General features: G+C 38.8%; 1 protein-coding gene across 3 annotated transcripts; it reads left to right on the top strand.

The window, feature by feature from the left end:
* Nucleotides 1-1,689: 1,689 nt before the first annotated feature.
* Nucleotides 1,690-14,929, top strand: cry1b (cryptochrome circadian regulator 1b). 3 transcript variants are annotated; one of them, XM_085166609.1, is made up of 13 exons: nucleotides 1,690-1,923; nucleotides 2,005-2,160; nucleotides 2,326-2,792; nucleotides 8,229-8,337; nucleotides 8,645-8,787; nucleotides 8,913-9,097; nucleotides 9,211-9,299; nucleotides 9,811-9,951; nucleotides 10,069-10,380; nucleotides 10,713-10,864; nucleotides 12,720-12,922; nucleotides 13,458-13,592; nucleotides 13,844-14,929. In XM_085166609.1, exons 3-13 carry the CDS (start codon nucleotides 2,635-2,637, stop codon nucleotides 13,924-13,926), a joined length of 1,710 nt encoding a protein of 569 aa, XP_085022735.1. In that variant the 5' UTR covers nucleotides 1,690-1,923; nucleotides 2,005-2,160; nucleotides 2,326-2,634; the 3' UTR covers nucleotides 13,927-14,929. The 3 variants fall into 3 exon arrangements, with proteins under 3 accessions (XP_085022735.1, XP_085022738.1, XP_085022737.1); XM_085166612.1 differs by having other exon boundaries at nucleotides 2,005-2,164; XM_085166611.1 differs by lacking the exon at nucleotides 2,005-2,160.
* The last annotated feature ends 1,963 nt before the right edge of the window (nucleotides 14,930-16,892 follow it).

Raw genomic sequence — 16,892 nt, 5'->3', positions numbered from 1 at the left:
CAGACAGACAAGCAAAAAACAAACAAATACTTTGACTGTATAATTGTGACAAGCATTGCACGCCTTAACCACACTCCTGTGGTTTTCCTGCACATCTACTGTAATTTTCTCCAGAAGACAGAGATGTGCAATCAAGGACTTCTAAAGCAAGCAGACAGAAAAACAAACGGTCAGAAAGTGACAGAAATTCCTCTCATATCCACACCTATAACAGAACAGCTAAAGTCCAGACTTTGCTCCCTTACAATTAAGCTTTACTTTCTTTTTTATTGTCTGTTTCACTGAGCAGGATTTTTCAAGCTGTTTTTCCCTTAGAAAGCAGAAACAGAAATGCTCATGTGTAATGTACTTTAAAAGCCGTGGCTTTTAATCTTATCATGCATGCACGATACTTAGGGAAAAAAAGGAGGCATATTGCACAGCTTCACAGATCTGGTTGTGCGACAATGATATAACTTGTCATTCTGCCCCAGGGTGATACAACATGCTCTTCTTACCGAGCACAGTGTGCTATCTTTGCTCCAACCCTGACATTTCTGTGGGATGCAATATATCCCACAGAAATTATTTATTCAAAAGATTTATTTTTGTTCTTTAAACAAAACCTGTTAACAAGTTACATTAAACTTCTATTGCTTGAATTTAAACCTAAAATGCAATAACCTGCGCATTCATAATTGTTTATGAGTGAAATATCCTTTGATAATCATTCCATCATTAAACCAAAGGTCAAAATGATCCTTCTGATTTTTCCAATTGATAATAACAAAATGTAATTTACCATTAATGACACTCTAACAAATGTATGAGGCTGGCTCTTCTTATAATTACAAACAGGGTTACACTAAAAACAAACAAACAAACAAAGTAATTACATAACGTATAACATTTTACAATCTACCAGATAGACTATCAAAAACTTAGAAATGAATACCTCTTAACACCTTATTTTAATCTAGTCTTGATATAGTAATCCTGTACCTCACTCAGAGCCAAAGGATACCCAGTTATGACAAATGTACACCAGAGCCCTGCTAGGAGTACGATCTATGTGGGTCCAGTTTTGGTTATTTAATAAAAGTGTCATTTAAATCAATTAAATCACAAGTATTGTGTAAGTTTGTACTTTATCATTAAAAACTGATAACGTACGTCAAGTTTTGCTCACTGTGAAATGAACAGCTTGTCAAGTCAAATGTGTGATATCAACAAAATTTCACTGTGCCCTCTAATGTGGCGTTAGCAACCCACGTGACCAACAGCTACATTGCTTTTGCCAGACTGTAAATCGCCAGTATTATTTAAAGGGTATGTTCAACTTATTTGCCCAGTTTTCATGTAATGCCAGTGTCATTTTACAGACTTTAGACACAACTGCCATGAAATTAAGACAAAATTCAAATAAAACTTGCAATTTATTTATTGTAATCAAAGTTGTCACACAAAAACAATCTAATTCACGTCCAAACCAATTAGAGAAGCTCTGTGCAATAGTAATAGTAGTACCTAACTCTGCCGCAAATGTTATGTATTAACAACTGCTGATGCCATGTCACATCTTAAGTTTTTATGTAATTTAACGTGGCTCACGGGGTACACATTGGTTAGAGATTACCGCTGATGATGACAATGGGCGGGGTTAGTTATGTCCGACCAAACGCACGGTTGAGGCGCGGTCACGAACAACAATCGAGCACACCTATTCAGAAGCTGGCCTTGCCGCGCGGCATGTGATCATCCGGGTACTTGTGGGTATACCACATAACTGAAACCGAAGTCCGTTAGCTGCCTTTAATCTCCCAGTTTAGACGATATTTTCGGGGTTTTCGCTTAAAAACGGAGTTTGCCAGAGATTGTATCGAGAAAACATCGAAATCGATGGTGGAACATTTAAAAATAACCGCAGATGACGCGTAAGCAGAGGTAAGAAAGCACATTATGGAAACGTGACGGGGAAGACCTTGCATAACGTTTAATTCTGGCCAATCACGTCGCTCCTTTCAGCCCTGCGTATTCCTGTGGGTGGAGATGTTGATAGCGAGGACATCTTGCATGGCCGACTTAGGCTGGTGATGTAGTTTATGTACAGTGTTTAATATGTTAGTAAGGTCGAGAGAGCGTTGAATTTGTGCAGACTAATCCCGTTTGTGGCAACAAAACGTAAGTATGTACGCGTTTGTACGTTTTGCTAACTACTAGCATATTTTATATGGTCTTCGCGCGAGCGCTGTGTGTTAGCTCATCAAAACAATCCGTTTGAAACATCGTTTGATGCTGTTAATGTTCTGTTTTCGAACTTAATCATGTTGAATTATTCCATTTCAGCGTTGCTGCTAATTGAGAGAAGAGTTGCAGACCCTTTCTGCGTCAGCTGCGGTTTCCACCTTTCTACACATGCATTCATTGCTGGTCAGCAGACCCAACGCTGTGGATAAATTCATGGAGCTTGGTTAAGGTCCGACAAACCGTTATCGCCATCCAGGAACACAGAGCAGCTTTAAAGCTACCAAGGCCTTGGATGTGTATTTGTGACTTTGTTTTTGCCACAGAACAACGTTAGAGGGCGTCGTTTGTTGTTTGTGGTTTGTTGTTTTTCACCCCACTAGTGGTTAAAAAAAAAATAAGGGAGGCGACATGGTGATCAATACCATCCACTGGTTCAGGAAGGGACTACGGCTGCATGACAACCCGTCTCTGAAAGACTCTATCCAGGGATCGGACACCCTTCGTTGTATTTATATCCTAGACCCCTGGTTCGCTGGATCCTCCAATGTGGGCATCAACAGGTGGAGGTAAGATGGGTCACATGCTGCTTTAGCTTTTAAGTATGGGTATATAGGAGTGTTATGTGGGTTAAAGGTTTGTTCTTGGTATTCGCAGTTTAAGCTTGAATCTAGATAACATGGACTTTGAGGCAAACATCTTCATTTACTTTATAAACCTAATCATAACAATTGGTCACTTAATCCTTAAGCGCCTGTCACAAAGTTCATATTATTTTGATTCTTAAGACCTGTGGAGAACTGCATCTCCACACAATATGGTGTGCTTTCAATTGTCAAAGGGTGTTTAGGTCAAACTTAATCCCTGGTTATAGTTGCTTAGTATCAAGACCTGTGGTATTTTAGCAATCACCCAATCAAAACTTAATATTGTTTTAGATGTAACCTTTATCTTCACTAACTGCATGCACTCTCTCTTCACGTTGGTGCTTACACTGTTCAGCTGCTTTTTAACACAAATATCTAATCAAACAATTGCATGGCTGCAACCTAATGCTTTTAGGCATATAGACAGGGTCAAGATGACTTGATAAAGTTTAAGTGACTCATCAGAATGGGAAAGAAACATGATTTAAGTGACTTTTAATGTGGCGTGGTTGTTGAGACCAGATGGGCTGGTCTGAGTAGTTCAGAAAATGCTGATCTACTGTGATTTTTCCAGTACAGCTATCCTTAGTTACAGACAGTTGTTTGAAAAAGAGAAAATACCCAGTTAGGGTGAGTTGCGTAGATCAGAGGAGAATGACCACACTTGTGGGTATTGTAACAACAAGTCAGATGACCAGTCATTACACCAAAGGTATGTAGAAGAGCATTTCTGAACACCTTGAAGCAGATGGACTGTAACAACAAAAGACTTCAGCAGGTGCCACAACCCTAAGCTTAAAAATGAGAAACTCAAGCTACGCAAAGATTGGTGTAAACAACATATTTTCTTCTTACAGTTTGGATCCCTTAGTACCTGACCATTGTTTAAATGCCACAGCCTATCTCAGTATTGTTGCTGACCGTGTCAATCCTTTTATGACCACAGAGTGATCATCTTATGATGGCTGCTTCCACCAAGTGATAAAGCTCAGATGATCTCAAACTGGTTTCTTGAACATCACATGAGTTCACAGTGCTCAGTTGCCATCCACATGTACTAGATCTCTATCCAGTAGAGCACCTTGGGGATGTGGTGGAATGGGAAATTTGCATGATGGATGTGGAGTTACCCAGTCTGCAACAGTTGTGCGACGCTGTCATGTTAATATGGAAATCCCTCGGGAATGTTTCTAGCACCTTGTTTAAACTGGCACAAAATTAAGAAAGTTCTGAAGGCAAAAGGGGGAGCCAACACAGTACTAGCAAGGTGTTACTCCAGCACGTTTTGTAGAAGAGTTAGAGGAGAGAAGCAGGGCAAAGTGGCTCTCTAACATTAACTAACTAGCGTACTGTTTTATTAAAAAAACGTTTGTTTTGTTTTCTGAAGCACTTATCTAATTCAGAATGGAGAATTATGTAATTGCACATCTTTCCATAGATGATGGGAATTTGATTGAACAAAAAAGTGCTCATTTTGATCAGGCAGACAAGTCGTTAAAATAGTAGTTTTAAAATATTTACATTCACTCTTTAGGGGGTGGTACTTTGCAGCTGTTTTTTAAGCATTGATTTGCTGCAATATTATAATTTTATGCCTATTATTTGGTCCTCTTCCAACAGCAAAGGTACACGTAATTGGAAAATGAGTACAACATTGAGAGAGGACCATAGTGTCATGGACAAAATATTGAATGTGTCCCCTTAAAGTGTAAATCTGCCCGACTAGTTTCCCTTGTAAGGCTGGACATTAATCAAATTTTAATATTGATCACAATTTTAGCCCCAACCAATATTAAAAATTTGTGTTAATAGAATTCAGAACAAATAAAATGCTACCTAATGGGGTTTTATATTTCAGCAGGAAATTTATTGTTGATTTCTGCTGTGCATCTCCAGGTGCTTTAATTTTTTTTCCAACCCTTTTTGAACCTCAGTGAGAGGATGACAGTCACACCATCATCATCATCATCATCTCAGTACAAGGGATAATAATCATAGCTTTAATATAAGGGCACATATCAGCAAATTCCTGGAGTGAAATTGCTGAAACTGTAGGAATCGATGTGAGGGAATCTAGAATCTAAAAAAAATGTGATGGAAAAACAGTAGGGGACCCAAGAGATGAAAAGTCCCATCCTTTTATCTGTCTCTACTGGCTAAAACACCAGTACACGCCCATATGACAATTAATACATAATGCACACGGCAACGTCCTCAGCCACCTACATAGGTCATGTTGTAGGCTCTGCAAGGATCCCCTGCAGAAATCGAGCCTCAGTCAGCACCTGCATGTGCCAGTCACACCAGTTTTCTGCACCATGCAGCTTGAAGTTTCCTGGGTGTTTTGTGGATGAGTAACACTGCATTAAGACAGACGTATGAATGAACTATAACATTATGATTAATGTTGTTGTTGTTTTTTTAAGCCTGCCGCTATTACTACATACTATTTTGAGTAAAATTTCAAAGTGTTGACATTACTGTTTCAAGACAAACTGCCAAGGCTGACTTTTTCTCTACAAAATGCCTTTTGTAGACGAGTTGGAAAAGATGGTGCAGAAAGCTGCATCTGGCCAGAAGGAAAAAAACGCACAAACCTGGAAGAGTTGGCAAGATTTGTAGAAAATACACGCTGGCAATAAGCAGATGCATGGGTACCAATGGCTACACCCTCGCACCCACAATAAAGAGGATGTATGTTGCACGACAAGACGCGATAAGATGGCTGATCAGTTTGTTTCACTAACTCATCTACACAGGGTATTTTGTAGAGGATATGTCCGCTGTGGCAGTTTGTCTTGAAACAACAACTGTTTTCACCTTGAGCTGCTTTAGTGACCAAGATCTTGACCAATTCCAACTAGTTGGTAATATTTATTTCTTGTTTTATAGTATTTTTTTTCTTCCCAGAATCCTCAAATAATTTTCATCAGATTTAGTAATTTAAAAATAAATGATAATATTGTTGATGGTTAATTGTAAAAATCTACAAAACTTTATTCATTCTCTTTAAAGCCACCCTTTGACATTACAGTTTGAGTTTGATAGTCAGTGGATCTTGGGGGAAGCTGCACACAGTGCATATGTTGCAAGAAAGTAGTGAGTGAATTATTTTTGCTATATTTATTTATTGCAGATGTTCATATGTTACATTACATTACTAGTCACATGTTGCACCAGTGTCCAGCTTTTTTTGTCTTTAAAATCAGTTCACTGTGGTTAAAAAAATATTTATTACTTATTTATTTATTACTGAGTCTATGTGTGAGAGAGAGGGCTTTCACCATTTATATCCAAAGAAGGACATATAAAGGTTGCAGGCAGTAAGCTTGCTGCCCAGCCACTCTGACAAGCTATTTTTTCCTGCTTACTGACTTTGCTGTTCAACCCTGAATCAGGGGCTGCAAATCAGGGGCTGCAAATCTGGGTCAGTATGTTGTTATGGTCATTGCATCATCCATCCTCACTGCTTTGACCTATATTAAACACACACACCCCTTTAGTCAGCTACACCATGTCATTTGTGTTATTACGTGCACGCTATTTTTAGCTTATCCCATACGTCCATACAGCCGCATTTGTTCACAATGTTGCAAGCAGCTATAACTGCTTAGTTTTACTACACACTGGTGCACTGATTTAGATTGAATGGAATATGTTTGAGTTCTTATGGAAGTGCTCTCCCTGTTTTGTCTCCATTTTCATGCTGAAATAATACAAACTGGTCAGTAATTTGTGCTTTGTAGCTTGTGAACCTTAATGGAAAAAATGATGGATTATTTATTTTCAATAAATGCTGAAGAAAACCCATGTTTTAACCTTGGATACACTCTGTTACACAAAGCACTAAATTGAAAGGGAAAATTAGGCACAGAGAAAAAGCTGGTTGTAAATAAAAGGTGATTATTGTGACCTCAGATTGGTCTGAATGGCTCAGAATGGGAGCTGGAGTGGTGAGACAGAGAAGCATACTGGGGTTAGTGGAGCAGAGGTTTACTGAGGGAAGCTGACCAGACAGAACAGAATTCAGAAAGTAGGGAGTTAAGCTGATCTGGGCAAGCAGTGCCAGAGTGTTAAGCTAAATCTAGTAGCAGAAAACTGCAGTGAGCAGGAAGATTTGCAAGGTAAATGGAAGACGGCACAATTTCTAATACTGCACACATGCGTATAGATACACTAAACTGGAGCAGAACTTCACCAGCTGCACATTAGTCAGTTTTCAAGTCTCTTCAAGTTCAGCTCTGACACATCGTTGACTCCACTAACCATCAAACACACCCATTTCAACTGCCACAATACAGCAGACGCACACCGCAGCACAGAGGGAGGAGGGGAAGCCACTCCAGAAGTGATTATAGGTCACTGTGACCCAGAAAGGAATATCGAGGGAGTGTCAGAAAGGAAGACCAGTGTAACAATGGGAAATCAAGAAATACTGTAATCTGTGGGAATATTATGATACATTACTTCCATCATGTATCATTACTTCATTACTTCCATACAGTTAACAAAAAAACAAAAACAAACAATTTTTTTTTAAGTTTTGTTTTGCTGCTGGGTTTGTAGATAAATTGTTGAGAAAATGTTTGTTTAAAGGCATAAGTCATGAGTGCTCCTACAGTATACATGTTTTTTTTGCCAGTAATATTTACAGCAGTTTCACCAGAAGAGGGCTGCATGTTCACATTAATACACTGCAGTGTCTATGTTGCTGAAAGAAACAGTCTGCTGTTTATTTATTGTGTTTTGTCCATATCTCATGATGTCATCAGTGATGTTCTAAAATTATTATTATTATTATTTTTCTGATGATGGTGGTAATGTAATGGAAATATGTTCGTTTTTTTGTGTGTTTTCTATCCACAAATGCAAAATACTCAAGTTTTGGCAATCCAACATAATGCATTGTTGGACATGCAACAGTGCAACATGGTGCATTTGAACCTTTCCACTTTTAAAAACTTCTGGCTCCATATTGTCAAATATTTAGCTCTTTAGACCTTAGAACCTGCTAAGATAACCCAAAATGATAGCAGAAATTAGTGAAGGTGATTTCTGCCCTTGAAAAAAATGGAAACTCTCACAGTCATCAGAAAACATCTATATTCAGATATCAAAAGTCATGAGTGAGGGTACCTGTTGCATGTTGTTTTATGGGAGAAATGGTTAATCTACTAAAAACTATTTGTATACTGAATTTATTAATTGTAGTCTATTACAACTTTTCCATTCCTTGTGCCTGTTATCAGTGGTCATATGAGACTGATACGGTTTTACTTAATCGATCAATTGTAGCCAATTATTTGATCCTTCTGGGGTTTTCTTTTAATTTTTTTGTTTGCTTTTTTTAATAAATAGGTTTTTGCTGCACTGTTTAGAAGACTTGGATGCCAGCCTGCGCAAACTCAACTCCCGCTTGTTTGTCATTAGAGGCCAGCCTACAGATGTCTTTCCTCGTCTGTTTAAGGTACGAGTTTTGGAGTAGAAGATGCAGTCCTACACTTTACTTTTACTTCAAATAAACCTAATATAATGAAAGGGATTTAAAAAAAATAATAATAATGAATGTTCAGACTGAAAAATCTGTATTTCCCAAATATCAATGTATATATATTTGTTAGAAAAACACATGTTTCTAGTTGTGTATGAAATGAACTGTATGCGATTTTAGGTTAATCACCGTTTCATTTTGCTGTCAATGACTTTCAAATGTTGCATGCATTCAATAAAATGCAGCAGATGTGTAAACACTACTGTTTTTCGTTGTTACTTAGGAATGGCAGATAAACCGTTTATCTTATGAATATGACTCTGAGCCTTTTGGCAAGGAACGTGACGCTGCCATCCAAAAACTAGCCAATGAGGCTGGGGTGGAGGTCACGGTGCGGATTTCACACACCCTCTACAATCTGGACAAGTGAGTGACTGTATAGAGTAATTAAGCTGAAAGTCTCATAGTAATGACCCAGTTTTAAGGCAGATTGTGACCACTTACTCTCTCTCTGCAGGGACTGCCTTTTAATACATTTTTCTCTTTCATAGGATTATAGAACTCAATGGCAATCAGCCTCCACTCACCTACAAACGCTTCCAGGCTGTAATAAATCGAATGAATGCCGTCGAGATGCCAGCGGAGACGATCACATCTGAGGTTCTTAAAAACTGTATCACACCAATCAGTGAAGAGCATGATGAAAAGTTTGGGGTGCCCTCCCTTGAAGAGCTTGGTAAGTTTTTGTGTTTATGTACGCGTTAATACATTGTTGCCTTTTCTATCATCTATCAGTGTCAGAGCTGGGGGCAAACTGCAGTTTTTAAGTTGAATGTGGTACTTTTTCAGGTTTTGAGACAGAGGGTTTAACCACAGCAGTGTGGCCTGGAGGAGAAACTGAAGCCCTCATGAGGCTAGAGCGGCATCTCGAGCGGAAGGTAAAAATACATCTTACTGAGAACAAAGTGAAAAACTAATTTAGAAACTTCCTCAGGTTTTATGTCTTAAAAAAAAGAAATGTCTTCTTTACATGTGCAGTGAATTGTTCAGTGTATATACAGGTGTAAGAGAAATATGCACTGGATGATCGCTATTTCTCAGATTTTTGACTACATTTCTTTATTGCTCTTAACATAGTACACCATGTGCATAGAGGTCAGTAATCCAGTTTGTTTTTTCTCTTTTTTCCTCACATTACTTCCAGTATCAGACCAGCTGAGTTCCTCTTGCATTATTTTGCGCTTAATTATTATTAATTTATTTTTTTTGTACTGAGCTGCAACAAGAGTGTAATATCTGTCATTTGTCGTCATTAATGATCTTCAGTAGTGACTTTATTGAAGGTTCAATTTTGCTGTCGGAGACTCAGAAATGTAACATCTCATTTATTGTCAGTTATTCAGATGAAGCTGACTAACCTTTTTTTTATTTATTTATTTTTTTAAACAGGCCTGGGTTGCAAACTTTGAGCGTCCACGTATGAACGCTAACTCTCTGCTGGCCAGTCCAACAGGCCTCAGCCCCTACCTGCGCTTTGGATGTCTCTCGTGCCGGCTCTTCTACTTCAAACTTACTGATCTCTACAGAAAAGTACTAATTCCATAGTATTAGTATTATATTTGTTGGGCTTAGAGGCTTTAGCGTCTGTTTTCAAATTTGTATTTTTTTCTTTCATAAGCCTAAATCAGCTGTCAATCATCCCATCAGGTCAAGAAGAACCACACACCACCACTGTCCTTATACGGCCAGCTGCTGTGGAGAGAGTTCTTCTATACAACTGCCACCAACAACCCCTGCTTTGACAAGATGGACGGCAACCCCATTTGTGTCCAGATACCCTGGGACCGAAACCCAGAGGCACTGGCCAAGTGGGCAGAAGGACGAACGGGCTTTCCTTGGATAGATGCTATTATGACCCAGCTGAGGCAGGAGGGGTGGATCCATCATTTGGCAAGGCACGGTGTTGCTTGTTTCCTCACCAGGGGAGACCTCTGGATCAGCTGGGAAGAAGGCATGAAGGTAGGAACGGAGAAAAGGGAACAAGTGCTTACATGAGGCTCGATTTTCTAAAGCCAAAAAAATAAATAAATCTGAAGATGTACAGGAGTCAGGTTTATTCCCAGCCTTATTGAAGAACAATATCCTGAAAGGTTATTATAGATTTTTATGTCCAGTGAAGCCAAAATCATGTTTCCTGCACCAGATTTAAGTGCATATGAGTCACTCTGGTTATTATTCATTGTTTAAAAGTGCACTTAAAGAAGAGTCAGAGTAAATTGGGTATCTTGCTGTTGTCTTTCTCTCATTTGTTGTTGACCGTTTTCTGTATGTTTGTTTGTTTTATAAAACAGGTTTTTGAAGAGTTGCTTTTGGATGCAGACTGGAGTGTAAATGCTGGCAGCTGGATGTGGCTTTCTTGCAGTTCATTTTTCCAGCAGTTTTTTCACTGCTACTGCCCCGTGGGATTTGGACGACGCACCGACCCAAATGGCGACTTTATACGGTCAGCGAGACATTTTATGATTTATCACATGAAAATAGAAACAATAGTGTGGGTATTTGTGTATCCCTACAGTCATTTTAGTAACTAAGTACAATCTCATGGTTAACTTGTGGGGAGGGTTTTGTTCTTTGGGTTTTTTTTGTAGCCTCACATGGGAGGAATAATTCGTCTCGGTTGCATCGAGATTACATAAGTGAACATTGAACTTTGTTTAGCACTTTATATAATTGTTCGTGTATTTGGGATAATGTGGCCTGTGTTGCACCACAGAAGTTCTCCTGAATATGAAATGTGATACAGTCATGTGGTGTAATTGGTAAACTGGAAGACGGGGGTGACCGTGGGTCAAGGGGTTGGGAAGTGCATCTGTAACCGGAAGGTCGCTGGTTTGATCCCCGGGCTCCCTGTCCTGGTTGTTGTGTTCTTGGGCAAGACACTTTACCCTACTTCCTACTGGTGTTGGCCAGAGGGCAGCCTCGCCTCTGTCAGTCTGCCCCGGGGCAGCTGTGGCAGCTGTGGCTGCGGCTTGTGGCTTGTGAATGTGAGAGTTAATGAATAGTGGCATTGTAAAGCGCTTTGGGTGCCTTGAAAAACAGTATATAAATCCAATCCATTATCATTAAACTTGTCATGAGACATTTGTCATGAGACAAAAAGAATGCATTTTGAGCCACAGTATTAGCTGCATGCATGCCAGCTAATGTAACATTAAATGCAGTACATCCAGGAACTTAGACCAGTCTGTTACATTAGTCTACATTACATTGTGTTAGGACTGGGCGACAACTCCCCGTCCCCCATCGCTTCACCTGCAGGCAACGACAGGACGGACACGGCAGCTATCAAAGAGGAGCTGGTCGGTAAAAAGAAAACATTTGGAGATTACTATTTTACTGCTGTCAGCATGACGTTAACAAAGCAGGAACTCCAGCAACACTTGAGGAAGAAGAACAACTTTAATAATAGACCAACACGTTTCGGCTTGTGGCCTTCATCAGGGTCATAGTAAAACATTGTAAAAATTGCTTAAATACAAGACAGGAAACAGAAAAAAAATTCAAATTAACCAGTCAAAACTTCACAGATAGGTCAGCTGACATATAATAGGTAGGTAGCGTGACGTTAACGCCATAACTGCATTAACGGGGCAAATCTCTGTTAACGAGTTACCGCGGATCGCCCCGTGCGTGGGGCTGGACGGCGTCAGCGCGCTAACGAGCTAACCGCGCTAACGCGTTGACCCCTAAAATCCTTTCATTTTCTCAAAAATCGACAGTGTACCTTATGTATGAATTCTGGTTGTGCTTACTGACCGTGAAACGATTTTATGTGGTACACATCGCTCAGAAACCTTTCAAAAATGTTTTGGTACGACTTTGGTAAGCTACGAAGCTGCACTGCTTGATGGATTGTTGGAGCATTACGGCTACCGAGGAGCCTCGCGGAGTGATACGTACTCTGCTTCAACGTAATATTACCGTATTGTGCGTGTTCAAGGACCACAAATGGCACCTGTTCAGAGACGTGGTTACAAAGAGGATTTCAAACTCCAGGCTGTCGGTCACGCAGTAGAACTGAACAGAGCAGCTGTGAAATCTGTCTTTGTTATTATGCTCAGGGTCTGTTAGTTTACATTTTGACTGCACAATTGTGAGCTTTTTGTTATGCACACAAACAACATTGTTTTATTTTACTCATGGAGCATTTGTTCTTACTTTATGGCTTTAAAAAATATTGAGATATATATCATATCCAGCTAAAGAATATCGAGATATGAATTTTGGGTCATATCGCCCAGTCCTACATTGTGTCATCTTCGTCTGATTTTGTGTCTGATTTTTGTGTCTGCTTGCAGGCGTTATTTGCCGATATTGAGGGGTTTTCCAGCCAAATACATCTATGACCCTTGGAATGCCCCAGATGAAGTACAAAAGGCAGCCAAGTGCATCATAGGAGTCCACTACCCCAAACCCATGGTGAACCATGCTGAGGCCAGTCGCATCAACATTGAGAGAATGAAGCAGATTTACCAGCAGCTTTCCTGCTACAGAGGACTGGGTATGGATGCCAGCTAGATACTAATTAAATGTCATGGCATTATTCATTTTGCTAAGTGTACCATTCAGATAAACATTTTATCTGCTGTTTGTGAGGATGACTGATCTTGTCCTATGACTTTTTTTTTCTCCTGATAAATGCACAGAACCTTATTATACCTTCATTAGGATGTATTAGGATAAATTCTAACTCATAAGTACAGGTGACTGCCAGAATCTCCATAATACTCCTACCATCGTATTAAATTACATCTGAAACTCCACACAATGAGAATATGTTTGACACATGGTAACAGTTTGAACCCAGAAGTAATAATAATAACAATAATAATATCCATCCCATTCATTTTCTTCCAATTATCCAATTTTCGCAAGTGGGCTGGAGCCTATCACCCTGGACACTCATCATCAGTCTGTTGCAGGGCTAATAATAATAATAATAAATATAATTGTTGTTGTTTGTTTGTTTTGAATAAAATAGCCCAATAGTTAATATTTTAACTATTTTAATTTGAAATCCTTTTGTTGTCTCACAGGTCTGCTGGCAACAGTCCCTGCCAATTCCAACTTTGGAAATGGCACTAATCCCAGAGCAGTCAGCACAGTGACCAATGAAGGTGCAGGAGGGTCCTCTAAAGACCCTTCTGTGCAGGTGGGAATGTCTCAAACAGGTACGTATTGAATATTTATTTATAGTCACACCTACAACATTGAAAATCTTGATTTATAGCAAAATACAATTTCTGAGAGTCATCAGACTCACACTAAAATAAAGACTCATGAGACTGCAGTGGTAGGAAGTGTAATTTTAATATATGAATTCCCTACCTGTAGGCTTTTTGATAACTGTTGAGAACTAGAAACTGAGGATTGGGCTTTATTACAGAGGATTAATTAATTGTATGTTATGTTTTCAAAACAGAAAGAGCACAGTCTGTGCAGAAGCGTCGTCATGAAGAGACTCCCCTTGAAAGCAGCTCTAAATGCTGGAAGCAGAGTAAATAGGGTGCTGAAGACAGAACAAGGATTCCTCAGTCTGTCTGTATCATCTGGGTAGCATCCCCCCCTGCATTGCCCCAAATAACGAACAGTAATAGCTAAAAGTACCAACCATTGTAGAGCGCGAAAGGGAGGGGAGAACTGGATTTATCTTCTATCTTTTGACTTTTAGTCTTAAAAACTCTTTAGTACATGACATTCAAATTACCGGGACTTGGACCAGTCAGCTGTTAACATGACTCGATCGGACACATTATAGATCTCAGTAACAGATGAAAAGTTAACAGAAGGAATCTGCAAAAGGGGTAAAGCAGCAAATACAGCTGAGTATAAAATCTTTACATCAGGATGTTGTGAAGCTACCTATTGTCTTCCACTACAATATGTAATTGTACAAATGCTGAAACTAGTAGCCAGTGCGCTTCACCCCCCCTACACTCCACATTAATGAGGTCAGAACATGATCAGGCTCTAATTGGAAGGTGAAACACAATCAGTGATTTTCAGACAGCCTGATTTGATGCTTCAGCTTCCACACTATATGTAAAAATGTCAGAATAAAAAAACTATTCCCATTAGAGTGACAGAACCATAGGAGTGTTTTTGTGTTCAGCTGACACTATCACTCACTTTTAGTAAACTGACTTAAAGTAAAATGACCTGGGTAAACTTTCTTTTTATTTTTTAACAGCCCTCTGTATCTTTAGCATCATTATTGCATCCATACAATATTGATTGTAAATAAGGTTAGCACGTTGTTAAAGCAGGCTATACGAAAGGCGTCATACGTTTTGTAAATATTTCTTTTTAATTTCCAACTTTTGTATATTTGGTAACAGGATCTCTAAATTCCTTTGTAAATACAGCTACCAAAAAAAACTCTGGGGGAAAAAAGTTCTCTGAAAATGTGCAACCCCCCCCCCCCCCCTTCTCCCATGTGATCATAAATCTGTTATTTTTGTATCAATTACCAAATTACAATTGTATTGAAATAAAGGATGAAATATTATTGCATTCTCGTTTCTTATGTGCTGTAATACCTCAGATGTTTGTTCCTGTAACTCATTCCATGCTAATTTTATTCACTGTTTGCCTTCTTCAATATTCCAACCTGAAGTAGACACTTACTCAAATTTGTTTCACAGCAGACATGTTGACTTGATAAATTAAGCATTTGTGGCATTTTAACCACGATGATTCACTTCCAAGTGTCCCAGGGAACCGTATGGATAATGGCAACACCTCCCCTAAGAGGAATGAAGCTGTCATTAACACACCTGCTTTTCCTGCTGTGCAACTTCAACTTGTCTATGAAAAGTCATGTGTGTTTGGTGCCAAGTTGGAGTTATCCAGCCCCCATTTAAATCCAATTTACATGGTGACAGATTAGCCAAAAGGCCTTTCCCTTTATTCACTGACCTACTGAATCTGCACTAAACGTGTCTGAAACCTACGAGTAAGAAATGATGTCGGGCCCTCCTTTACCGATAAAACAGGTACCTGCATTAAAACATTTAAGTATTATGGTCTGAACCAGAGTTTGTTCACTCGGCATCCTTTAGGAAGTTTGTCCACCTTTAAACTCAGGCTGTAAATGTTGCAACAGATATTGTGAAAGACTGAAACTATCCCAGCAGTTGTGTTTATTTAGAATACAGAACTGAGGCTCATTTCTTCATTTTACAGGAAAATAGTTGATTTGTTGAAATGTGTATGTATACATTATACATGGTGTATAAGCCAACACAGCCTGAAAACTTGAATAAGAAAGCTTAGCCAAGGAGACTTCAGGAATGGGTTTCCAGGCTTCTTGGAGGACATTTATTTTATTTGTTTTGTTTCTTTTAAGGATGTGCTGCACACCATGCCATGTTTTCAGCTTGTAGCCATTTGGGAATCAACACACAACCCTAGTTTATCCCTGGAGTTGGATACCTTTTTTTTTAAGCTTGATGGTTGAGATGTCAGTGCTAAGTGGACAAAAAAACCCCGAAATTTCTTTGAAAATAGTCAGGTCCAAGGACTGTACAGAAAGTGACTGAAAAACCACCTATATTGTCCAAAGCAAAACTGAAAGACATTTAGAACAGCTGGAGAACCATTGCTCACTTTTAAAGAAGCAAAAGAAAAAGAAAAGGTGGCTCAAGACTTTTGCACATTGCTGCAAAATATGTTTATAGTCTACATCTCTAAATTGAACAATAACCACCAACATTAAGTCTATTATGGGATCCATGTGTTTAGGATTTTTTGGTATTGTTTATTTCCACCCATCTATTTTTTTTCGCTTATCCAATTAAGAATCCCTGTACACTGTAAAAATCGAATTAGTTCCCAAAACTCCAAAAAAATTGCGGAAACTCGTTGCCTCAAAAAAATTGAGTAAAGCTTAGCTAAAAATGACTAAATTAGGATAACTTATTTATTTTGAGTACTCTGTACAAGCTCATTTGTTCCCAGAACTCAAGAAAATTGGATCAAGTTTACGTAAGATGACCAAGTTAGGGCAACTTACTCATTTTGAGTACACTGTACAGCCTTGTTAGTTCCCAGAACCCCAAAAAAATTAAGGAAACTCGTTGCCTCAAAAAAACTTAAGTAAAACTTACTTAAGATGACTGTTAGGACAACTTATACATTGCAAGTCTGCAGTATTAAGAATAACTTGATATTTCTGACTGTACAATGCTAATTGTTTACCTACTGACAAACATTTCAAGTTCAACTAAATGAAAAACCAATTTGTGGTAACCTGAATATGATTAAAAATAATTAACAACACTTTTTGTAATGATGTTAAAATCAGCCCAACTTTTATTTTCAAACACAACAAAGTATAACAGCCAACATACTGGACACTGTTCTGCTGAACAACAAACAATTATATCGCCATCACTGTTATAATCTCACAATGAAACAAAGTCTCAGATGTAATTATTCTGAAAATAAGTTTAGGCCTACCACAAGTTTGT

Source organism: Neolamprologus multifasciatus, chromosome 7 (assembly GCF_963576455.1).
Source record: "Neolamprologus multifasciatus chromosome 7, fNeoMul1.2, whole genome shotgun sequence".
NCBI lineage: Eukaryota > Metazoa > Chordata > Actinopteri > Cichliformes > Cichlidae > Neolamprologus > Neolamprologus multifasciatus.
Note: the sequence above shows the minus strand (reverse complement) of the source record. Positions and strands in the feature narration are given on the sequence as shown.

What these genes read in the sequence shown, in the direction of transcription:
- cry1b (XM_085166611.1), top strand. Translation starts at nt 2,635, where the DNA reads ATGGTGATCAATACCATCCACTGGTTCAGGAAGGGACTACGGCTGCAT. An exon ending in TCTTTCCTCGTCTGTTTAAG is followed by an intron (nt 8,338 to 8,644) that starts GTACGAGTTTTG and finishes GTTGTTACTTAG; the next exon opens with GAATGGCAGATAAACCGTTT. An exon ending in GCCCTCCCTTGAAGAGCTTG is followed by an intron (nt 9,098 to 9,210) that starts GTAAGTTTTTGT and finishes GTACTTTTTCAG; the next exon opens with GTTTTGAGACAGAGGGTTTA.